Raw genomic sequence first — 26,156 nt, forward strand, 5'->3', positions numbered from 1 at the left:
TCAGTGGCAGACGATGGCAGTGTGCCTGTTCTCCTTGAATTAAAAACACAGAATGCTGCTGAGATTAAAACATTAGATCCACCTGATACACTCACACAGGCAAAACCTCACCGCTGTGTCAGCAGACGGCTCCTCCATCTCCTACTTGCCTCCCATTCACAGTAAACCCAGCATCCTGAGGGATAAGCTCATCAAGGTCACTCCCACCCACTGATACCTACCCCCCCCCCCCAAGCCCAGGCCTGGAAGCTCCTGGCAAGGGCAAAATCCATCACCCAGCTTGCCTGCCTGCCTTGTTTCCTCCTCCACCCTCTCCCATACCACCTCAAATTCTAGGTCGGCCAAGGGAAGTTATTTTTCTCCTTACGTGAATACACAAATATAGATCTGTAAACAGCCTCCATACGCTGCCAACTTCCAAACCTCTGCCCTGGTCCTTGGGCAGAACTTCACCTGTAAAGATTCCTTGTCACTGATGCCTACATGTCTCAGGGCTCCCCTGTCAAACAGAAAGCATGGCATTTGTGACTTTTATTATCAAACCTCTGTGCCCCACCCCAGGTGCCTGCCCAACTCACTAACCTGGGACTATTCCTAGACTCCCTCCTGCTCCTCACCCCCCACTTAATGGATAAGCATTGATTCCACCCACATGATAAGTTTTATTTATTTTTGGTTTTGTGGTGCTGGGGGTGGAACCCAGGGCCTCCTGTATGTGAGGCAAGTGCTCTACCACTGAGGTACATTCCAGCCCTCCACCACGGGTTTAAATCTACCTACCATTGATTGTCTACACTGCCATTGCTGCAGGTCCCCTTACAGGTCTTTCTGGTTCACTTCTCAGTCTTTGCACATCCCTTCATCTCAAAAAAGACTTAGTGAACTCCAACCTTACGTGACACCTCTGTTCAACTCTTCCTTGAAGCCTTGGGTTCTAAGCATGTGAATGTGTTCCCAGTTGGGGGTCAGGTGTCAAGTCCAAAGTGACTGTTAGATTCCTGTCTAACACAATCTTATGGACATTTGTCCTGTGTTGTGGTCATAGCAACTGCCTTCTGGCACACAGTACATTTTTCACCTCACAGGGCCAACCTCAACCATACACAGGGACACTCCTCCTGTGTGTTCAAGGCTGGCTTCCTCTTTCCAGGTCTTTTCAGCATCAATTCCTCAAAAAACCTGCCTCGCACAGAAAAGAGAGAGGTTTTCCCGCTCTTCTCCACTGTGCGCTCCATGGTTTCTTAATATGGCACCTCACCAGATTCATGATGCTGTATTTACTGGGTGGTTCCTTAGAAATTTTCTCTTCCCACAGATCATAGCTCTATGAGAACCTGTTTCTCAACTGCCCTGACCAGGTCCTCCCAGCCAGGCACCTGGCAGAGATGCCCAATGCACACTGGTGGAAAGCATGACCACACCAACAAACAACTTCCAGAGCTTCAAGTTATGTCTCTGATGCTTAGGAAAAGAGGCAGAAGGATTAGCAGAAGAGTTGTCAGATGAAGCTTTTTTAAAAGGGCAGCAATTATAATTAAATTATAATTAAAAAACAAATCAAATCCTGAGAGCCATTCAGCACTTACCTGGCACCACCACGGAGCACCTGCTCAGTGAGTGCCCAGAACTAGCTCAGCACTGGCAGTGCAGCACCTGTGCAGGAGGCGAGGCTCCTAAGGGATGGCCGTTTCCTTCTGGCCTGGGTTACAGTATTTTCTTCATCTTTGGTAGAGAAATGCCAAGTGTCATACTTTAATAATCATAACAACAATGTGCATGGCTTACTTTTATTTTTTATTATAAAAAACACATACAAGAGTTTTAAGAAATGATGAATATAAGACAAATCAGAATCACGGTGAGTTATTAAACCCATTTTCTATATACAAATACTAAAATTCCGAAAGTGGAATATCATCCAATGTGAGACACATCATAGCACTGTCCGTATGTACACAGCACACAGAGCTCTGCTGCGATCACCACGGAGTCACTCATATACATGTTCTGATACAAAAACCTGCAGTGGAACATCTATGGTTCAGTTCCCTTCCTGATATATAGTTAAATATTCTTAAACCTTTAGAGATATGAAGAAGATGCAGTAAAGTGAATTTCTGCTGACAGCTCTCAGTGTTTTACTGTGGTCAATTAAGCACATCTTGAGAGAAACTTCTGTAGCCCATATCCAGCTAAGAGAGCGGAAGACTCTTTTATTTCTTTTTTAGCCAATTTGTTTCTTCCTAGTCACTATATGAGCATAAAGCCCAAAATAGCCCAGGAACCAAATCTTGTTTTTATGTTGTTAAATTCATTATAAAATGCCACTCAACTTTTAAAAGCCACTAAAAGGACACTTTCTGCAGCAAAAAAAGGGCTAGGTTCAAGTGTTTGTTGTTTGACCAAGACACAATTACACAATCCATGTCACATGATCACAACAGCCAAAGTGAAATGTATGTGGTTTAGGAAAGAACAATTACACAGCTGCCTGCTCTCCCTGCCCACGCTGGGGAGGGCTGCTGCCATTCTACCTACTTCACATCTGGACCTCACGCTGTATTCCTAAAGCTGAGTAGTGTACGGACAGCGGATGTGTCAAGGCACTTCTCCAGCCGCAGCGGCCCCTGCCTTCAGCTGAGCCCCTCCTCACTCAGGGAGCCGACTTCTTCCAGGCAGCTGACGACTGCAGATGGGATGCTGCTGGAGGTCTGTCTCCGCCAAGCTTCTAGGATCTTGGAAATTTCCGCTGGGTTGCTGGGACTCAAGTCACAAAGAGCATACACAGCTGCTAACTGTATTCCCCATGGTATATCTGAAGAGAAATTTTAAATCAATCATAACGTAAGACAGTATCTGTTACTCAAAATTTTAATCTTGTAATATACAGGAATGCTTTCAGATAAAGAATTCTTTCTGCCAGCAATGAAAATTAAATGCATAAGAAAGATCCCACAGTAAAAAAAAAAAAATCATTAAGAACTATCCACAATGAAAAGGAAAAACGACCTGACCCTAGCTCCTGGAACTCCTGTCTGTGTTCTGAGGACTGCCATGTGGGGGAAAGGGGAGAGACCCAGAACTTCTCTGCCCAGAGCAGTTCCAAAAAGCACTCACATTTAAGTTTAAGAAGACAAGGTGCTCCTAACATCTGTTCAATATGAATCTATTCAATATCCACTAGTAGTGTTCCTAAATGGACTTTGGATGTGAAAAAATGCAATGATATGAGACACTTTAATATGCTGGATTACAGTGCAGGATTGTGGATCTTATCTAACTTATAAACCATAGAAGAATATTATAGTTCTCTTTTAGCAGTTTATTTAGCAGTTTTACTTACTTTATTTTACTTAAAACTTAATTTAGTTAGGGTTTATTTACATTAAGTTTAAATATTTTAGGAGTTAGTTAAAATTTTATTATTAACTGTATTTCAGTCTTCTGTGAGTGACACATGACACATGTGTTGAGTGGCCCTTATCTGCAATGCTTGGGACCAGAAGTGCTTCAGATTGTTTTGGATTTTGAAATGTATGTATATAAATAATGGAATATCTCGGGAATAGGACTCAGGTCTAAATACAAGATTCATTTATGTTTCATACACACCTTGTACACAAAGCCTGAAGGTAATCTTATACAATATTTTTAATAATTTTGTGCACGGAAATGTTTCATGGTTCTACACAAGTAGAAACTTACAGTATCATATCCTGCATTTTTGGATTAAGGATGCTCAACTTGTATTTAAAAAACAACATAAACATACCACACATGCAAATGTTAATGTTTAAGATAATAGCAGAACTGATGCTTTTACTACCCACCCCCCTTCTCCACCCCCACACCTACAAATATTGAAAGAAGCACAGAGCATGGCACAGAGAATGGCCACGGCTCAAATTAAAATGCCATGTGAGTGAAATACAAGCAGATAAAAAAAAAAAAAGAACTTTATAAAGGCAGATATGTAATGCTGTTTAAAGAGACTGGCTCTGAAGTCATGCAAACCTGGGTGAACAGGGCTGCCAAGGCACCGCTCCTTACATATCTTACCTAAGAACATATCTTATGCTTTCCCCCAGGCCTGGCATATGCAATAAGGGTGGTGCCATCCACCTAAGAGGGAGGGTGTGGCTGGTAGTGGATGCCACAGGACGGGGCAATGCCATGTAGTAATCAGCCACAGCCCACAGTGGCTCTTTCCTCCTCATGGTTAGGGCTGCTTGGTTTCTAGGTTACACTAACCCAGCAACAGGACAAGTCTTCATTTATTGGCAAGGTAACCCTCTGGGGCTGTTCTGGGCTAGAATCCTTCTCGTCAGCACAAGGAGGGTGTAAGGGAGGAATGAGGAATGCTCATGCAGAAGGAAAGCATCCCTCAGCAGCCACCCTGAAGTCAGGAGGGTGCTTCAGGGAGCCACCTTCAGGCTGCGTTCTACCAGCTCAGCACAGCAAACCTCCCTCTGAAAGCTCAAAACAAAGACCTACCATGTTAAGATCACCTTGGTGTCATGCAGTATTTAAGATGTCACTTGTGCCTCTCTGATGAAAAGTTAACTACATTATTTTTTGATTGCACAATACTCAAAACAGAAACTAGATATATCACTTGTAACGGTTATTTTGAGTTAAGCTTTTCTCACAAGAGTAAGACATAAAATTATATACTATGTAATATGTAAATGATAATAGAAAACCCAGCACAGCAATTGCTCGCAGGATTTCTAGCTTTCCAATCCTCTTCTGATGCTAAGCACACAACAATGGTGGGTCCGTCACCATGTAGCATTGCTTTACATGTGACTTCAGCTGGTCAGGACATAGTTGAGCAGGAGGCCTTGATGAGGTCCAAGGTTAAGACCCAGGGCTCAGACACAGTGTCTGAGGCAGAAGCAGAGCGAGAAGAGAGCACTTTCTTCCTTAGGGGAACACTGCCCAACAGGGTCAGCTACTAAAAAGAACAAACTACACCATGGAACTCACATGCACAAACAGCAATACTGAGCATCCATCTCATTTTCCCTATGTACAAGCACACAGCGAGGCACACAGTAGGTACTCAAAAAAAAAAGCTTAAACAGTAAGAGAAACTCAAGAGATATGAAAGCAATTTTGATAAATAAGAGTTTTACCTTCATCCTGAGCATGTTGTATGAACATACCAATAACCGAACTAATATTTTTCACAGCAGTTGGAAATCCTTCCTTCAAACCCAATTGGCCCAAGCGACCTAGGGAAAACAAACAAGATAAAACACAGAGAGTCCTTGGTTAGAAACTGATCACTCTTCGTATGAATTTTGATTTTTTCCTGTGACCTTAGTGCTCTCTGGCTAAGAACCCTGGACTAAAGTTAAAAGGGTGACTGCTCCTAAGTGAAAATGGATGAACAGCAAGGCAGCAAGACTTCATGGAACACATTGGTCTTCCAGAAGTGCCAACAACTGGTACAGTGCTTGCCTCACATGCACAAGGCTGTGGGTTCAATCCCCAGCACAAGAAGAAGAAGAAGAAGAGGAAGAGGAAGAGGAAGAGGAGGAAGAGGAGGAAGAGGAAGAGGAGGAAGATGAAGAGGAGGAAGAGGAGAAAGAGGAAGAAGAGGAAGAAGAAGAAAGAAAATAAAACCCAGGGATGTCAACAAAATGGCCAACTGTCTCTGCTTTTACCCCAACAGAATGACAAGGTGCAGCTTCTCAGTCCAACTACAACGTAACAAATGAAATTTGACATAGTGCAGAGAATGTTTCAGCAGGTCACATGTCAATGGATGACTTCTATTAGGTTAACAGATCAAATATAAGACTGTGGTCCCAGCCAAACACATGCTTTTGATCTAACTGCTGTTGTAATACAGAGAGGCAATTTCTTAGAGAGGCTACAGAGTCCCGGGAGGCCTCAAAGTCAAAAGGATCCCACACCAAAGCTAGGAAACTGTCTCTTCAGCATGGGACAATGGTATAAAGACAACAGCAGATCAGTAACTGCGGCCAGCACAGGTCAAAGAGGCACCTCGTTGGATAGGGGCCATTTCTCATCACCAGCTGCTTGCAGCCAGAAGACCCATTTTCATTTAAGAAAAGCCCCGGTGAAGAGTCACCAGCACTCTCAACAGATCTGGACCAAAAAGTACACAATCTGAAGAAAAGCACACAGGTGTCTGCATACAGTGCAGCGAGGTAGCTTTCCCAGGCAATGACACCTTCACCCGAAAAATAACAGTGGGAAAATGCAGATGTGTTCTCGAACATGAACAAAGTGAGCTGTAACTTCAATGAAACTTTTTCTTGTGTTGGATGACAACACTTGGAGTCTTTAAGCATAATTAGAATTCTGGGACAACTTCTGTCAGTCATTTTCATATTACCTAAGAGAACAATGTTGATATGATATGTGTGGGTTTGGGGAGTTTCTTTTTGTTTTTTTATTGTTGACACCTGGAAGATGTGTACAAATCATTATCTTCCAAGTGAGCAATGGAGGACACAAAATAAATGGGCAAATGGACACCTTCACTGGGCAAACTTGGCCAGGGGATGGTAGTGAAAGAGTATGAGAAGTTCACTGCTGGGGTTTCAGACTGCATACTGCAACCAACCTGTAAATTTCAGCTTCAACAAGGGCAATACAACAAAACTCCCATATCAAGAAAAAAAAGAAAAGAAAAGGGAAAAAAAAGAAAAGAAAAGGGAAAAAAAAAGGAACTGCTATTTGTTGAATGTAATTGTAATATCAAAGAGGAACATCTAGAACCTAGAATTATCCAAACATTTGAAAAGCCTATTAAAATTATTCTTCCCATTCTTCCTTTTAATCAACTACCTACCTACATGACTAAATTTACCTCATATAGGTAACCCAAATAGCAGATTACAAGAGACTAAGTGCAGAGCAGACAATGAGAAAACGGCCACCTTCTAACAAAGCAGACAGAAAGGAAGTACAACCAGCAGTGCAGTCCAGTTTCTCTTGCTGGTGTCGGAAACATGGTATTTTAAAACAAAATTAAAATATCACTTATGTTAATGAGCTTATTACTTTTTACTTTAAATAAATAAATATCTTGAAAATTTCTCAGTTTAATTTCTAATATAGTAAATACTGATAGATATAACCTGGAGTAACAAAAATTCTTTCGAGTTCTAAATAAATAGTGACTAATAGTATGTAGGGGTCTTGAGACTGAAAGGCATGAAAACCAATGATCTAGGTCACAGGTCAAGCCAATCAATCAAGAAGAACAATATAATTTATGGAGTTCCTAAAAACCTCAATCCTTCGTTTATTCCAGTGGGTGTCCTATAATGCAAGTTTGTTCCAAGCCAAAATCCCATCTCCTCCAGCAAGCAAGGCCTTCATTTTCTTTTCACTGTTTCCCTTATCGGAGAAGATTCTGGAAGATATCTTGGATGTACCTCTATGAGAATACTATATTGAATGCTTGTTCAATGACCATGCTATCCCTCACTACTACCAATATTACACAGGTTGATTTGTGAATAGAGTACGTGAACTACATTTCGATTTTGAATATAGAGCAACTGAGGCTATAATACCTAGGAAACTTACACCTAGAGGAACCATGTCTAGTGCCTGTTACATACACCTTGAGTCCTGTGATATACAGCAGATATTCAGTAAATATCCACTGATCTAAGAACATCTGGATAATTCCTAGTCCAAGATGAGAACCACAAATGTCCATAATTTCTTATGCAGCCTTTTGATGAAGGTGAAAAGTTATGTGCTTCAGAGATCACAAATTTCAAGTGGTTGTTATTACTTTTACATAGCTTCTTGCAATTAGATCAAACTGCTAACTGCATGCTGGGGTACTTAATGCATAACTGATAGCAGAGAGAGGAACATGTGCCTAATGTAGCAATGGGATCATTCAGATACAGGATAAGTGTTTTCAGATAATGATACCCCACCATGTTATAATGGCTCCCTTTCATTCAATTTAATGTGCTCAATAAAATTGGTTTCATAAATGTCTAAATAAATTTAAAAAATAGACAAAATCATAAGTCTGAGTAGACTGTTTTGGGAAAAAGACCCAAGTACATGATAGCTTGATAAAGATGACAGGTGAATCTGCCAAACAGATGGGAAGAAAAGTCCCCCACAGAAGAGATGTGAAGGAATCCAAGGCCACTCAGCTACAGTAGCATACCAACAGAAGTGTGAAGCTAACCTCACTGTCAAAGACCACCTACTCCATAACATGACAAGGCCACTAGAGAAAAGCTAACAGCCTGCAGGGAGAGCAAATCTTCTGGTGAACTGAAAAATCACCATGAGGACAAGACTTTGGCTCCAGTTATGCTAATGAAAGGGTGCGCTGCGAAAATTCCAAAGGCAGTTGAAAGACCTGAGAGGAGAATGAAGAGAAAGCATCAAGTCAGGGCTATTTCTGACTTGTACAAACCTGACATCTGATGGAGTGTATTCCTACAGGGTAGGTTCCAGTTAATGCTGGTGGGCCTTGTTATTCAGAATTTAATGAGCTCTCTGGGGGCAGAGACGTAGCATTGTGCAGCTTAAATTCCACTGAATCCAGTGCCAGGCAATTTTCTGCCATGGCTCTGCTAACTTCACTGTGTAAACCTGGTCTAGGGCTTGACCTTCCTAGGTCTCATCTCTACCAAGAAATGAGGAGTGCTAAGGTTAGAAGTGGTTCTGTCACTCTTCCACATCTCTGAGTCAAGAGCCACTCAGGCATTCCACAAAAAGGTCTTGGACACATTATTGTTAGAAAAGGCCAATCAAAGTAAACCCCAGTTAGTAATCACAGATGACAACTTTCTAATAGCAATGTTGATACCTCAGTTCAACAGTAGATAACACTACACAAGCTTGTTTTATTTACCACGGATTAAGATTCATTAATTGGAACTTTGCACATTTGGAATTAAGAATAAAGGTAATTCTTTTTATTTTATGAATGCTTAGTTTGTGACCTCAGCAGGCAATGTTATATCAAGGCCAACCAACTTAATTACTGATTAAATTCTTTAGTCATGGTCAACCTTAGACCTGGCGAGAAGTTTCAATAACAGAGTTTCTCAGCCAGCAGCCATTCCAGACAAAGGGGTGGAGAACAACTTTCCTTCTCAGGCCACAGCAGTTCTGAACTGCAGGTTTCAGCTGCCTTCTCCCTCTACCCTCATGACCAGCTTGGCTGCATGGGTCTTAGTGCCTAACATTGAAGCATCAAAACATGAGTGGGACAAAGCTCAGCACCATCCCCAGCCTCAGCCTGCCAGCACACTGCAAGTGAGCTGCACCCCAGCCTCCTCCATACCTATCCCCCGGCAAGCCTGCCAGCTCCATTGGCAGACCCAAATGTCCAGACTCTGCTTCAAATTTCAATGTTGTCCTTTCTAACTATCCATCCTTAGAACTACATGTACATATTTAGTCTTATCATTTTATTATATGGATTTATCAGTTATTTATCAGTTACACATTGTTAATTATATATTATTCCCTATAATACAAATTGTAAAATATCAATTTTATAAATATACATATATTACACGAAATAATACGTATTAAATATGGCATAAGTTATTTGGTTATCACTCAAAAGCCAGACTATTAAAGATTTAAAGAACAAACTAGCCTTAGTTTGACATAAATACAAATTGTGTTTTCTTCCTATAATTTACATACTCACTCTTGGATAAACTATAAAAAATTCTTTTCAATTCACATGGGCTACTTTTTATAGCACACATTTACATATTGTCTGTTTAAAAGTTTTGTGACATCTAAACCCGTGTATTGCTTTTTTTTTGAACCCAAGGGCACTTAACCCCTGAATTACATCAGCCCTTTTTACTTTTTGAGACAGGGTCTTGCAAAGTTGCAGAGGATGTCCTCAAACTTGTGATCCTCCAGACTCTGCCTCCCAAGCCACTGGGACTATGGGTGTACACCATCACACCCAGCAACAGATTGCTATTACTGAGGCAACCATCATTTCCAAGTCCATGTTATCAGAGGCTTCCATGAAAGGCACTGAAGACCCAGCTCTCCACAAGACCATCAGAAAGAGCCTTGGGTGGAGCAACCTAAGAATCAGCATCTTAAATACAGCTTCCCAGGCAATTTGGACAACCAGACAAAGTTCACAGCCCCAGTGATGAAATCTAATTAAAGAGTTCTTATGCAAGTGATGAGAGGAGCTATCCTGAACTAAAGGCAGAGGCTGCTTCTGCTGAGCACCAGACATGCCATGTTCAATCCCACTTCCCCTCTTAAATAAATACAGAATCACAACCAAGGCAACAAGAACAGGAAAAGCCATATTTTAAAGCATGGCTACAAAAAATATAAATCTTTCAAAAATTCCATAGATACTTCCTCTGAGACAACATGTATTAACAGACTTAAAATCCCTCTCCTAACTTTTCAAATTCTCAAAAAGATTTTACCATTTAGAAAGAGTTAGTCCACAGTATGAACATTTTTCCTGAATTCATAAAGAAACTGCCACTGGAATCAGAATTTCCAGAAACACAGATGTCACTTGACGGTTGGATTTGTTAGCACTGGCCCTCCTGTGTTCCTTACTGTTTCACATCTAGGAATGGAAATCGTCGTTGAACCAAGAAATTCAGCAAAACTGTTTTGAGACTATGCCCAATTGAGCACATTTTATTCATTTCCACTTCTGGGCTGTTTATATTTTGATACAACTCTTCTGAATTCCTCTATTTTTTAGCAACCATTTGGTTCCCACATTCCCTTATTGGGTAACATATTTCCACCTAAATAGGTACCAGCAAGAAGTCTCTGCATCTGCATGTGCAGCACACATGGAAGATGAATGTATACCTGCTAATGTGGTGACCAAGGCAGCAGAGAGATCACAAGTCCTACTGAGTGTATAAAGCTTCCTTTTGACATACTCTCAAAACAAACTTGATTTCAAATGTATTGTATTTTAGTTCTAATTAGCTAAGATCCAAATGTGAAAGTCACATGGACAGTCTTGAAGCATCTGAAGGGCCATGGTGCAGCAACCAGAGAACTTGGATCTGTGTTCCTCTGGGTGAGGAAGGAGACATGTGGCTGACACACCACATGTCAGCAGAGTCTTTTAATAATCACAAGAACTAGCCCCTGATAATTCTGCAGGGCTTGGACAGTCTGTCACATTTGAAACAAAGAGGAAAAAAATAAAAAATGTGGGCTCAAGGGAAGGAATATAACCAAATGGCCACTGGGGTCCTCTTTAGATCTGAGGGTAAGGAGAAACTAGGTCTCATTTAAAATATTTTTAAATGGTAAATTTAATTTTGTATACTCTTACTCTCTTGCTTATTAGGCAAATATAAAAAAACTGTGGTGGGTTGTGTGAAGACATTCTCATTTTAGACACCAAGTGAGACTACAGTGTAATTTATAGCAATTTATGTACCCTAGTGTGTATGTGAATTAACATTAGAATCTAGAAGCAAGAGCTCAATTGTTTGCCAAGTGTACTAACATGAAGACTTAATCCCGGAGAAAGATGGACACAACACTAGTGTACAAGGCAAGAGAATGACTAAGGAGGATTAATTTAAATATTAAACTGTTCTGAAGGTTGATATGGTGAGATTTCAAAATCAATTATAATACTAATACTTATTCTCCCATGAATAACAAGGAAAAAGAAAGCAATAAAACAGACAACTCACCAATCAGTCTGAGGATGGATGCTATGATAACGTCGGGAGTATATGCCACATTTGTGTGTCCTTTTCTATACTTTATCCACTTATCCATGACGGGCCACAGCTCCTTACTGGAAAATAGCAGCACAAAGGATCTGAGTCCATCATCACTTGAACAATAGCTGGTCTTACACATGATCCATACACCCGGAGGAAAGACGGGTTAAGTGTGGAGGGGCTGATATGGCGACCTGAGTGAGAACGGACACTGAAGCTCACACCTTGTCTAACTCCTCAGGGTATCCATGCCCACACTGGCTCATGAGGGGCTATAGCTACCCACCTGTGCCTGCAACCTTCTTCTGGTTTTTACCCTTGACAGCAATCTCAAAGTCACAGGACTAGGAGATGGTAGAGTCTGGATTTTCACGTGGCCCCTCCGGCACTCAAGAAGCCTGAGTTCCAGGAGCCAACAGTTAACTGGGAGAATCACAAATAAGCCACAAGTGTGAAAATAGCCAAGCCCCAGGGGAAACTAATGCCAAACATCAAAGCACACTTTAGATGGATAAAGAAAACCTTCCACATACTGAAAATAGTGACAATTCCTTTCTTTTCAAAAGGTATTTACTTCTTACGTGGCATTCACAATGTATCACGGGAAAAATTAAGCAAGCAAAAGAAAAATGGAAAATAAAAAGCACTGCAAATAATCATAACTTGGATAATCATTACTCTTCTAATTCTGGCTTTTCTTTCTAGACACTTTTCTCTTACAAATGTTAACAATGTACTGGGAGCCTCCGTAATGCTGAGAGAAGAGGCAGGGTCTGGAGTCACTCAATTAGAAGTCCTGAGGTGCCACACTACCCTCACTGCTGGTGGGACTGTGGACAGAGGGTTTTTCTGCCTCCTGGGCTCCCATGAAGAGTCAGGGAAAGGGGACCCGCACAGCCCTCATACCATCACACATGGGCACTGCACACACGGCTCTGTCACTTTCTCATTAATAACTAACTGTGAACTATTTTTCTCTGTCAACACACAAAAACCTATTTATAGCTATGTATTTTAACATAGCTGAATCTAATTCTACAGAAGGACCAGAATTCAGCATTTAGCTGTCTCATCCTCCTTAGTGTCAGAGAAGCAACAACATCCTTGACATAGATGGGTTCTCACAGAAGTTACTTCAAATATTTCAAGGACATGGGTTATCAACCCTGTGGTGAATACTTTTTAATATCATAAACTCCCTTGATCCAGTCATTCTCAATCACGGTTCCACAAGAAAATTAAGGCCTAAAGGAAATTGTATGAGTGACAATTTTCTCCATTCTCTCAGAGATGGTATAGAGTTAGTGCTAGAATGATGGGCATGGATAGAATGGACGCCTACAGCATCAGACTCAATTCTTTCCCACATGAAAAGCTGCTACTTTTAATACTTCTTTCTTTTTCCAAATTATCTGTGTGTTACGCAAATGATCATGACACTTTATTCAACACATATTTGCTGGGTGTCTCCCTTGTAGTAGACACTATCTTATGTGTTCAGGATATACCAGTGACCCAAACTACCCACTTCCTAAGAGTCATTTCTACTGGTGAGAGATAGTAACAAAAAGTAGTGAGAAGTACTGCAGAAAAATAAAGCAAAGGAATGTGATGTTCACAGATATTTTAAGGTAATTTTATGAACTTTCATTGAAACAAAAATGTCTTTTGTAAACATTGCCTTATAACTACAATTTAGTATTCAACAGACAACTATACAATTAAAACAACCCATCTTTAAGTTGGCAAAATAGCTAACCTTATGATGTTATCATGTGTCCAAATCCATTTCTTATGACAGCAGAGCAAATCAATGGCAAATATATATTCCCAAATGTTATCACTTAAGTCTTCTCCAAACTTCTCACTGGACTGAAATTCTGTTTTTGGACTTAGCTGTATGGTCAAAAGTAGCTTAGAAACCATGATGCCAACATCTACAGGTGCATTCTAACAAATAAAAAAATAAATAAATTTAAAAAATAAAATGAGTCTCAAATATAGTAAACCTCAAATGTATGGTTAGTAATCTCAAACATTAAAACATGCAAATGCATACTTATTTAATCTTAAAAACAACTTTTTCAGTTGCATTTTGAATAAGAACCATGTTTCTGTTAGTCATAATACTCAGCATAAAATGATTACAGAACAGTAGTTGATAAACCAGGATTAAAAAAAAAAACAAAACATAAGGCAAGATGCAGAATTAAATCAAGTAGAAAGAGTTTAGCTGTAAGTCAGATAGGAATACAATTTTCCCTCAAATCAGAGAATGGAAGTTATAATATCCATTAATAATTTTTTTAAAGGCCTTAAAAACATTTTAAAATTCTGTTCTTAGGATTCTGGAGTCCAGTTTGCCTTTTTCAGAAATCCACAAAATGGAATGTGACAATGCTGGACAATTATATCTGGCTTCCTTCACAGTTGTATATGGTGCTTTTTGATATTTATCCATATTGCTGCATGTATTAGTACTCTGAACATTTCTTTTTATCACTGAATAGCAATTCATCATATGGATTTGCCACTAGTTGATGGTCTCCTAACCTGTTGATTGACAGAAATCTGGATTAGAGCCAGTTTTGGGGTATTATGAATGATATTTTTGTGAGTGTCAATGTGTATGTCTTTGTGGATATGAATTCCACTTCTCTTTAGCAAAATACCTAGGAGGGGAACTGTTGGGCCCTTTTTAAAAATACACTTCACTCTATAAGAAGCTGTCTCTCTAGTTTCCAAAGTACTTTCATCATCTTTTGGCACTTCCACCAGCACTACATACAAGTTCTAATATAAAAATAATACATACATCATGCACACTTATATTCTCAATACAAGAAACCTGGGTTCAAAAAGTTTTGGTTTTGGAGCATATTGGATTTAGGTTTTTATACTCAAAGTATAAAGTCTATGCAAGTATTTCAAAATCCTCAACACATGAAAGCTGAAACACTTCTGGTCACCAGCATTTTGAACCAGCGATACTCCTTCTAGAGGAGGATGCCTGTGTGACTATGGGTATCCCTGGTGGGAGTCAGGAAGGAGGTTTCATCTTCACTTTCTTTTGCCTTGATTTGGGGATGGAACCCAAGGCCTTGTGCATAGCACATAAGCAAGCTCTTCCACTGAGCTAAACCCTAGCATGGGAAGTCACCACTGTTAAATCACCCACTGGAATTTGTGACAGTACCTTACGTCACATACATTGATTTGTCCAAATAGACTGTTGAAGAGGTGATTACAGACTTGCTTTCTTTTTTTTTTTGTACTGGGGACTGAACCCAGGGGCACTTAGCCACTGAGCCACATCCCAGCCCTTTTTTATTTTGAGACAGGGCCTCACTAAGTTGATGAAGCTGGTTTGGAACTCTTGATCTTCCTGACTCATCCTCCCACCTCGCTGGGATTACAAGTGTGCACCTCCATACCCGGCCAGATTTGCTTTTTAATAGTCAAACTTGGAACCCCAGTACCCTTCTTGTTCCATTTTTATAAAAAATAAAAGCTTAAGGAACACTGACATCTATAAGTACTTAAGAAGGAAAGCAAAATGTGTAAAATTCAACTCCAAACATAAGTCATTAGAGTCTTTAAAAGATAAAAGTAACACATGCTCATTAAAAAGAGAAAGGCAGATAAAAATCCACCCCTCGCTGATTTTACTCTCTGCTTACACTGTACTATTGTCAATTGAATTCCCATTAGATAAGATCTATGAACAAAAAATGCCAATCTACATACTACTTCAACACGTTAATAACCAAAGAAAAACAAAATTAATGAAAGGTAATAGAAAAACCATGTATTCAGAACAAATACAAATTCCACTAAGAAAAATATTAAATTCAAAAAAGCCTAACAAGAAGAAATTTAAGTATCAATTTTTTCACCTAAGCACCTATTGTAGAGCCAAATATTTTATAGCTCTTCCAAGACCTTTACCCATATATACATATGTATGAATTTCATCATTCATAAAACAAACTATGTAATGTCATCTGTATTGGGGTATAAAACAATTGTTAAAGTAACACAATCTGCAGTTCTACAATTATTCCTGGCCTGTCTTGTGAACATTTAATGAATAAAATGCATAAGCTAAGGATAAAATGATATTTCAAAGGACCTAATATGTAGATGCCTATGAACTAATGAAAAACTACACACAAAGCCAAATAATAACACCTATGTAAAAGTTTACAGTAAGGTATTATAAGAAATAAAAACAGCTCACCTTTTCCCAATTGAGAAAGGCTCTCAAGCAGTTCAGAACCTCTCCCTTAGCACGTTGCCTGGCAACCAACTGCATGGCTGTACTCATCACCGAGGGAGAGAGAAATACATCATGCCACATGTTGGCAATAAACAAAGTCAACTTCTCAGACTCTGGAAAATCTACAAGAAAGAAAACAATACAATAAACCTCTGTGTCTGATCAAGTGAATAAATTACAACTCAAGAATAAATTTTACTTATTTCACTGGTGCCTGGTAACACTGCATCCAGAGCTGAAGGGAATGCAAATGGATGGCTGAAAGCTCTGCTCTTGGGAGCTATATCAATATCCACTCTTTTCTCCCCCTACATTAGTATCTTTTCTTTAGTTATACTTTAAATATATTACACAAAAATATAGCATTGTATGAAAAAAGAAAAATAAGCCAAAACTCCAAAAAAAAGAAAATTCAGCAAGAATCCTTTCTCTAAATTTTCACAGCCTCAGATTCTTCATTTGACAGTTGTCACTGCAGGGAAGTTAATGCATTCATACTGGCTGAGCTTATGTGCTGAACACAAAGTTTCTGATTTGAAGAGTTTTTCTTTTAATGAATTCTGAATGCCAAGATTTCTGCTGCAAATACTTTCTTTCACATTCTGGTTCTCCTTTTAAATTAACTGAAGTATAGTTTATATACAATAAAGTACTCTCAGTACACAGTTTGATGACTTTCAACAAATGAATAAATACATGCAACCACCGCAGTCATAATGAATACTCACCATCCCCAAACTTCTAACTCCAACCCTGAGTCCTCTCACCCCCAGACTCCAAACCTCTGACCTGCTTCTAGCTACTATAAGTCAGTATGCCTTTCCTCAAATGTTTACTCATGGACTAGTGTAATGTGTCCTCTTTTCCCATCATGTGGCTATGTGCCTCAGCAGTCTGTTCCTGTCCAGCCAAGTAGTACTCAGTTGCTTGGTGGAGCACAATTTGTTTCCATTCACCTGCTATTAACACCGTTTCCAGTTATGGGACATTATGAATCAAATCTAGTACAATACTTGTATCAGAGTCTATGTAAGGATATGTCTCTATTTTTGTTGTACTGTATCTAAGAATGAAATGCCTGGGTCATATAAGTGAATAACAATTTTATTTCTTTAAAAAAAGTTTTCCAATGTGGTTATACAGATTTTTATACCATTTGTCCTTAAAGGCTCATCTTTTTCATTTCCTCTGTTCTTATCTATAAATTTTTTTTTTTTAAAAAGTAGGTAGCTCAAGGCATAAACTCAATGCACTATTTTGATCTATTAATTAAGTCCTATGCTTATCTGATGGAATTTCTTCTTTTCACTGGACTTCACAGATTCTCTCTGCCTGGAATTCTCTCCACATATATACCTCTTCTATATTTTCACACCTCAAATTCAAAAGTCACAAAGACCAAGAAGATTTCCCTGACCCCTGCCAGGTGCAGTGGCACACACTGAAAATCGCAGTGGCACACTCTGAAAATCCCAGTGGCTCTGGGGTTGAAAGTTCAAAGACAGCCTTAACAACTCATCAAGGACTTCAGCAACTTAGCAAGACTCTGTCTTAAAAAGGGGGGTGGGGGGGGCCTAGAGATGTGGCTCGATGTTTAAGCACCTCTGGGTTCAATCCCTGGTACAAAAAAATTTCCCTGACTCCTCAGACTATAAAATCCATCTTCCAAAGTATAATTCATTCATTCAACAGATGGTTAATGACTGCTAACAATGCATTTATCTGGGGGTAAGGACAGAGTGTAAATGAGACAAATAAATTCTGTCCTTTCAGAATATACATTCTAGTGGGGGAGAGATAGCAAAGAAAAGATGTATGAGACATTGATTAAGTGACATGAAGACAAAAAGAGGAGAATAAGAGATAGAGAATGACTAAGGAAGGATGCGAAGTATAAGTAAGCCCTAGTGAAGTTGAGGGAAACAAAGAGAAATCTTTGAAAACAAAAGACTGGTGAGAATGAATTTGCTGTGGCTAAGGAAGAACAAGAAAGCCACATGGACTTGGCTGAGCCCACGTCCCTCTCCTCTCTACCACCCGTCACTGCTAAACCCAAAGAGTGTTCATGTGATGCTACTTGGTCTTTCAGTCCCACTGGACAGTTACACCCGCATCTGATTTTGGTCACCGCAGAACTCTTAGCAAGCACCTAATCATGTTTGCTGAACAAATGAGTGAAAGAGTTAATGCAGAAATAAAGCAGGCAGAATTTAAAGACTTTCTGATGCACTAATAAGCTCCATTTGAGTATCTGTTCCCTACTTAAAATCACTGATGACGTAATACAAGGAAGAAGGACTCCTGATGTGATTCCTGAGTAGGAGCTAAAGAAATAGTAGTGAAGGGAAAAGATAATCTCAAAACAACCCTCGGCCTCAGAGGCCTTTTCATCTCTCTCCAACACACTTCTTTCATTAGCTTAAGAATTCATCCTACATGTGCTACCCTTTTCAGTTAATGGCATAAAAGTGTGGTTTGCCATTTTAAAAGTGTTCCCATATTTCATGTAATTTTATCTCGTCCTAAAGCAGCAACAAAGAAATAAAATAAATATACAGTAATGAGAGAAACTCTAATTATACACAAGTGGAAGTGTTATGTGCTGACACAGTAAATTTAAGTATTTTTCTCTACTGAAAACCAGGTACAGTTAGGTATAGCTAAAGCTACTTATGCCCTTTAATAAATGCACAAAACACAACATTACCTTAAAACATATGTGACAGACAGCTGAAAAGCATAGATCTATGCACAAGGTAACAGAGCAACAGCATTTTTCTCATACAAAATCGTCACCATCTAAACATACCTTCCTTCAGCAGACTGTAGCAGAACAAGCGAGCTCTTTCCAGGTCTCCCAGTTGCCGGCAGATGCCCACATACACTCTGCACAGGGCATGGATGTAACTGTGGTCCCTTGATGTCTTCTGAACTTTTAGTTCTGAGAGAATAGAGTGAAGCAAGCAATCTGCCAAATGCTGAAGTGGAAAAAAATAAATAAAAAGGCAATGCACATATAGTATTTATATTTAGTCTACCTAAAATAGCAAAAGATAGCATAATTTAGTATCTATTAGAAAAATAAAACTGGAAAAAAATCAAAGTTGCACAATACTAATAGAGTTAACAATCGATAACAACTTCCCAATATGGAAAGCCCCAAGTTCGGCACAGGGGTAAAAAATCCCCTTGCTTGTCTGCTGCCTATGATAGGTAACACTACAGATGCCGGATCGCAAGTATAGACATTACTGGCTGTCTAGTTTCACTTCTACAACTCAAATTATAATTCCTAGTGCATGCTCAAACAATCTGTGTGCATGCATGTGAGTATGAAGCCCTGTGTTCTAAACTCTCGCAGACCCTACATGTTTAGATCTAAAAATACTGGGTGGTATTTTTCTTGCTCAGAAAGAACAACAGCATGAAAGGACAATTTGAAAACTCATTCACTTGAAAAGAAACACCCTTTCAAAGCTACCTGCAGTGCTCTTTATGCTCTCTGAAAGTAAGCAATCAAAACCAAATCAACAAAGTACTTATGCCTCGGGAACTCCGAGGATGTGCGCATAACCACTGAGCCCTGGAGGTCACCTACATGAGGTATCACTGGATAGTTAGAAAACATGCAAGTACTGAAGTTCTAACAATCTATGTGTGTAAATCTGTACAATCCCTTTCCTCTCCTTTTAAAACAAAGCATTTGCTCCTATCTGATTTGTGATATCCATTACTGAAGAGCCTTTCTGTAAAACTCAAGCACTTAAAAGTGTATATACTGGTATTCAATGAAAAGAAAGGATCTATTGAGTGATAATTTGATGCACTGAAGGAAATCACTGTAAGCCTTTAAAAATGACAAGATCAAGTTGAAATATGCAATTTTAGTCCTGACAGATTCTTCTCCTCTAAAATTTTAAGTTGTTTAATTAATACAAATTATCAAACCTCCAGTGTCTTATTTCAAATTTATAAAATGTTGACAGAAGTAAAAATTTGTTCTAACAATTACATACATAATTCTTAACCTGTGAAATTTTGCTCAGGGTCATCTGCACTCTTTGTCACAGGAGACATCTGCCTTGAGGACCTGCAATTCATAAAGCACTTAGAGAAAAGCAGCCACATACCTTTTTTGCTGTGCTAAACTCATACACAACTTCTTTCTCCTGGTCTCGCATTACAGGCTTTTTGGAGATGTTTCCCACGTACACATGACTACGAATTACAGGTAGCAGGTCAAAAGAAGACTCAGCAACTTTCTTGAGAGCATGAGCTATGGCTGTGCCTTGCAAGTCCACGGCTTCTTCTGTGCTGACAGAGAACCGTGACACTGGACTGCCAGCTGGGACAGAACTCTCCTCCTCTGACATGACAACTTCAGCCTGAGGGAGGCTTCCTGGGAGGCTCTTGTGGACTTCTTCTGCAGGGGCTCCCCTGGTGTCTGGTTCTGGGGACTCACTGTCCAGGCGCAATCTCTTTGCACTCTTTAGTGTGGAAGCCGAGAGTGCTCTTTTCCCACCTGACTCCTGCTGAGTCCCCATCTCTCTTGACCTTCCTTGGCTAGCATCACTGGCAGAGCTGCCCCCTGTTTTGATGAAAGCAGTCGATTTTGAAGTGATGGCTTTGAAGCCAATCAGAGCACTGATGGGTCCTGGTGTGGCCTTACAGTCTGCAGAGGAACCTCGGGAAAGCTGGATGTTCCCCTTGAGGATGTTGAGGGTCCGGGCCCTGGCAGATAACTCTGGGTACATGGTATCAAGGATTTTGACAGAATTTTCTTGAGCCCCTCCCCCAGCAGTGTGACCAGGAGCGCCAGGTGGGAGTCTGCCGGGCACAGGAAGTGCATGCTTTGGTGTGGCTGCACAGAACTGCAAAGGAGAGGACACTATCCTGCCACTGGTTGTTGCAGCAGATGGAGATGGAGAGGGCCCTGGAGAAGCCCGCTGGGAGTCTTCTGGCCATGGAGACATCATAGGAGGCACTGGAGTTTCACATGAGGGAGAAATCTGGCCAGCAGGAGAGGCTGGCGGGGAAGGACTAGAACTTGATATCAGAGGAGAAAGTGGCTGTGAAGTCCTTGGAGGTGTTGCTATCAAAGGAGCGAGCAGAGGAGGCAGAGGAGGACCCACCTCTTGCCGTATCTTGCTCAAAGTGTCGGGAGAACAATCTGTGGGAGTAGAGGTATCTGCATTTGCCAGAATGGGCTGAGTTTGACTTCTTTGAGTTTTGGTGTTACCTCTTTCCCCCAAAGGCAACTGAGGAACCTCACTCTGATGAGTTTCACCTTTGCCTGATGCCAAAGTCTTTACTGGTTTGTTTGACTGATCTTTGTTTGACATCTTTGATCGATTCTTATTTTTACCAGATGGCTCTAGTTTTGAGTTATAATATGTGTGATCAGATGCAACATTTTGAGTCTCAAATGTTTGATCATATATTTGAGAACTAATCCATATGCTGGGCTTAACAGGTCTGTTCCGCAAGCGACTTTTATCAAAGTTGGTAATCTGACCACTGTTTGAAACATCCTCTTGAGCACCTGAAAGATTACTGCCACAAGGAGGCTCCTGAAAGGAAGGGCCCATGTGACTGGTCTCTGGGGACTTCTCCATAGAAGTCCCTGAAACAAACCCAGCTTCTAGCCCTCTCTGATCCTGAGAAACAGCTACGTCCCCAGGAGCATCACACAGTATAACCTGGTCCACATCTGGTGAGACAGACACACCGCTGATGATTGTCCAGTTGTCCCCCTTTTCAATGACAAGATTCTGATCCTTATTTATAAGTACATTGATAACTTCTGAGGTCACTGTGGATATCTGACATTGAAACGCTGCCTCTGCCTCCCCACCAGAACTGTCCTCTGTGCTTGGCTGCATTGTGGAGTCAGGACACAGGGTCAACGGCCCCCCCTGTTCTGGCAGGCCCTGCTCTCCAATGTCAGGGGGCTTGGCTGCATCCTCAGGTGTGTCCCCAGGATGAGATCCATCACTCACGGGAGAGTCACTTCTACTGTGCTCGATGGTGGTAAGTGGGAGCAGTTCAGGGGTGTGGGATGTGGAACCAACTGCTGCCTGAGATGGGGCTTTTTCTTTCAATTCTTCAGTTGTCAGGCTATCAGGGATATTTACAAGAATTAAATTACCAGTATCTTTACCATTACAGTCCTCAGAGTTTGTCTGCAGTTCTTGCCCAATCTTGGTGAGAACCTCAGATAGCGTTTCCAAAGAACACTGAGCAAGTTGACTTGGATCTTTTAAAGAACAGTTATCTTCTTCAGATTCAACCCACTCTTCGGAGGTATCAAGTGTTTCTTCTTCACAGGATTGCTCCCTACATTTTTCTTTGGAGATTCCACTTTGCTTTAACTCTTTGTTCATTTCTTTGTTTGGGGTTCCTTTACTAGAACATTCTGAAACAGAATTCCCTGAACTAAAATCCTTTAGCTGACAACTTTCAAGAAACATTACAACTTCTGATGTAGAAAGTCTGTCTATGTCAGTGAAAGTACTTATGTTAAAATCTTGCAGAGCTGAAGTCAGATAAGCCACCTCTAGGGAAGGTCTCGCCTCAGTTGCTCCAGCCCCTGAACCTCCCAAATCTTCCCCTGGGTCACAGGTGGCACTCTGTTGTCCACTCCCCAGTATGGACTCAGTCTCATGCTCACCCTCACTGCAGCTGAAGGCCTCACTCCCCTCCACCTCAGTCTCCTCCTCTCCTCCCTCCCGGATGCCTGTGTAGCAGTATGAGGTGCCAGGAAGACTGCTTGGGGAAATGACTGGTGTCTCCTCATCTTTTCTGCAAGACACTGAAGAAAAAGCAGCATCTGTGGTGACAATGCATTCGGGAATGGTGCCACTAGGCATTCCAGATGCCAACTTCGAAAGCTCAGGAACATTCTGTGGTGTGCAAGAAGGGCTTGCAGCAGTCTGGGCCTCAGTGACAGGTCTTGCTATGACTTCACCGGGCACTTCCACGGGACAACTTCCTGACACCCTTGCTTCAGCTGGAGGCAGCTCACTGCCCTCCACCCCACATGGGTCTAAATTTGTGGTGTGAGGAGTTGGCCTGGACTCCCTTACCTCTCCCTGCACTGAGTCTTCCCTCACAGGGTCTTGGCTTTGGATGAGGATGTTTTCAGATGAGAAAGACAACTTACTATTTGGGGAACAATCAAAATTTCCTGCCGGTAAAGATCCACTTGGAGAACTGAAATCTAGTTTTCTACAAGAGGCAGAAATTTCTGGTGAAGTGCTTTTCACAGCAGCCACTCCCTGGAGGTCTGATGTCACCTTGTCCCCTTTTCCACATTTCACTGCAGAAGAACCATCATCAGCTTCGTTACCACAGTTTTCTGCTGCTGAGGTGGGCTCATTCCCAAGAAGTCTCACATGTTCCAAGTGAGCACTTTCAATCTTTTCAGGTCTTATCTGCTTTGTGATAACTGACACTTGATTAGACAGTAATGAAGCAGTGGCCTTGAATTCTACTGGACAGTGATCGTCTCTGGGAGATTCAAGCATGGCTGATGAGCCTCTATTCTGTAATGCTGACAGTGGCTTTTCTAACTGCTGATTAGTCTTTTGTTCATGTTCTGAGGAAGCTCTCAGACTCTCTTCACCACCTCTCCTTAATAAATCACTATGGTGCCAGGAAGTGCTTTTAACAAGACTAGAACCACTCCTGACTGAGCCAACCCGAGGAGCTACTAGTGAAATCAAATCTGATTTATGGAGTGTGAGCTCAATCCTTGGATCTTGACTTTCACACTGCCCATCTTTTGTGACCTTCCTAAACACTGACTGAGAAAGTGAGTAGACTTCAGGCATGCTTTTCATGATATTTGTATGTTCTCTCTCCCTGCTCTTCTGTTCATCAAAATTAGATGGTCCCAATTCAGGGCTCAAAGCACCCAAGCTATTCTTCTTCAGGTTGCTTTCTCTTACAGAACACTCTGGTGGCTCAGACTGCAGAAGTAAGGTGTTTAAAGTTTTAGTTGGTAACTTTTGTTCTGAATGATGAAGTTCGGTAGGGATTACTTGAGTTGGAATATCAGCTTCATTAACGTACTTTAATCGTGAAGACTGGGGATGACTGCGAACAGACACTGGTACCGAGGTAGAAGAGGAACGAAAACTGGCTTTAGCATCAAGCCCTGCCAGACTCATCATATCTCCTGGATCATCCTCCTTAGGTTTAGGTGACTCTCCCAAAGTGGACCCTTGCACATCTTCTCTTTCCTTTGCCAATTCTCTAGATATTCTCTGAAAATGGCCAGAACTTGCTACACAGTCTGATTCAGAAGTAACTTCATCAGGAAGGGTCCACTTAGTGAATTGTGATTTGGGTGAGCCTATCACTTTGGATGAAAGGGTTTTTCCTTCAGATCCAGTGATTTCACTTAATGGCCTCTTGCCAATGGGAGAATAACACAACCCTAACTTCCCAGTGGTCACCTCCTTCTCTTGGGCTAAGCTGCCCGACAGCTTCTCAACCCAGAGACCCCTAGTGGGCTTATGAGATGTCTTCTCTGTCTGCACAGACTGAACCATCTCCCTAATCTCTACCTGTCTTTTGGCCTCATCTAAAATGTCTCTTTTTCTATCACTCATGAATTCAGATGAAACTGTCCAGTGCTTTTCCCGAGCTAAAGAGGATGTAGTTGTTGAAGGTTCTCTCAGTTTTGTTGTTAAAGTCTCAAATCCAACAGTTGTCACTTTATTTACTGCCAATTTATTTAGAGCCTGGATAGCTTCATGTGATTTGGACTTCTCCTCCCAGATACTATTCTCTTTACTTTTTCTAGATAAGCCAAAATAATCCTGTGATTCAGTTGTATCATCTTCTGAAAGAGAGTCAGCAGAATTTTGTAGCTGGGCCGAGTCATTATCGCTGGAATCTGTATACTCTCCAAAGTACGTTTCCTTAAAACAACATGAATTATACTAGTTAAACTCTCATTCAACAGACTAAACATGACTATCAATATCAACTAAATGTACTTTAAAAACAAAAAGCACATGCTTCCCAAAGAATTCCCCACCCCCAACCAAAGAATTCTTAAAAATCAGCTTGGGAAGTGCTGTCTAAGCTCTGGATCTCTGAGAGTGGGTTGACAGCTTCTGGCATGACACTATCCACCATCTACTTAAAGAAGCCTGCCCCTTCCCAGAAACTCCCACCCTATTTTCATGGGTCTCCCATAGCAAACACCCTCCCAAGCCCCACTTCACACAGGGTCCAGGATTCTGTGTGTTCTTTTAACATTCCTATTTTCAAACTCTTAATGCTCATCTTCAGACAAAAAGGGTGCCTGGACACTGAGATGGAGAGCCTCTGGCTCCATAGCCCTCCATCTCATCTCCCTATCAGGCATCAAACTCACTTCCAGTGACTCTCCATACATGCCAAGCCTCACTACTGCTCCTGCCACACAGCTCCTCCCAGGGCTCCTCGCCAGCTGTTCTCCCTTCCCCATCCTATCCATCTAGACGTCTCCCACCTGTGTTAACCACCTCAACCCTAGGACATCAAACACCTGACTTCTACTGATAAGGGAAAGATGGACTGAAGACACCATGGCTGAAACAAACTTGCTCTTCTGGAAGCATCTTTCCCTGATTTGAATTCAGATCATCTAGTCTCCTGGCTTTCCACCAGGGCCAGCCAAGATTTTCATTCTCCTTTTCTTGCTTCTCCTCCTCTTTCTGCTTGCCTATGGAATATTCCTTAGGATTCTGACTGGGTCTCCACCTCTTCCCTTCCACACTCTCTTCTCCATGCCATCAAGGGCCAGGTGGGTCCACTACACTCAGATGCCCATAGGTCCTAAGTGTCTAACTCACTCTTTAAAAAGTTTGGTGTAGGCTCCTATTTCCAGAAGCACTTGTGCCCCCTCCCCAACAGCCGGTAAGAGCTCTGTCCTCCCAGGCAGGGTGTGCTCAAAGAATTGTAGAGCTCAGCCCAGCGGGGCAGGTGCCTGCTCCTTTACTGGTCCCACCTCCACCTGACAGACAGGTGCTGCATCTTGATGCTCTGTGCTGCCAAGGCCTGGCCTAGTGTCTGGAATATAACAGACATGCCAGAATTTTCCTTCAGGAAGCCACCCATTTATCTGCTCCTTAAGCTAGAAAGTATGAAAATGT

At 41.2% G+C, this 26,156-nt stretch overlaps 1 protein-coding gene across 1 annotated transcript in view; it reads right to left on the reverse strand.

The window, feature by feature from the left end:
* Positions 1 to 1,820: 1,820 nt before the first annotated feature.
* The window catches only part of Ice1 (interactor of little elongation complex ELL subunit 1), a 55,226-nt gene continuing 30,890 nt past the window's right edge, over positions 1,821 to 26,156 (reverse strand). Inside the window, exons 13-19 of the mRNA XM_076857492.1 lie at positions 20,139 to 24,935; positions 18,818 to 18,986; positions 15,970 to 16,130; positions 13,489 to 13,679; positions 11,697 to 11,803; positions 5,139 to 5,237; positions 1,821 to 2,815 (exon numbers count right to left, since the gene is read on the reverse strand). Of these exons, the coding sequence (XP_076713607.1) occupies positions 2,634 to 2,815; positions 5,139 to 5,237; positions 11,697 to 11,803; positions 13,489 to 13,679; positions 15,970 to 16,130; positions 18,818 to 18,986; positions 20,139 to 24,935 (5,706 nt within the window). The 3' untranslated portion in view covers positions 1,821 to 2,633. The remainder of the gene's footprint in view (positions 2,816 to 5,138; positions 5,238 to 11,696; positions 11,804 to 13,488; positions 13,680 to 15,969; positions 16,131 to 18,817; positions 18,987 to 20,138; positions 24,936 to 26,156) is intronic.

Source organism: Callospermophilus lateralis, chromosome 5 (assembly GCF_048772815.1).
Source record: "Callospermophilus lateralis isolate mCalLat2 chromosome 5, mCalLat2.hap1, whole genome shotgun sequence".
NCBI lineage: Eukaryota > Metazoa > Chordata > Mammalia > Rodentia > Sciuridae > Callospermophilus > Callospermophilus lateralis.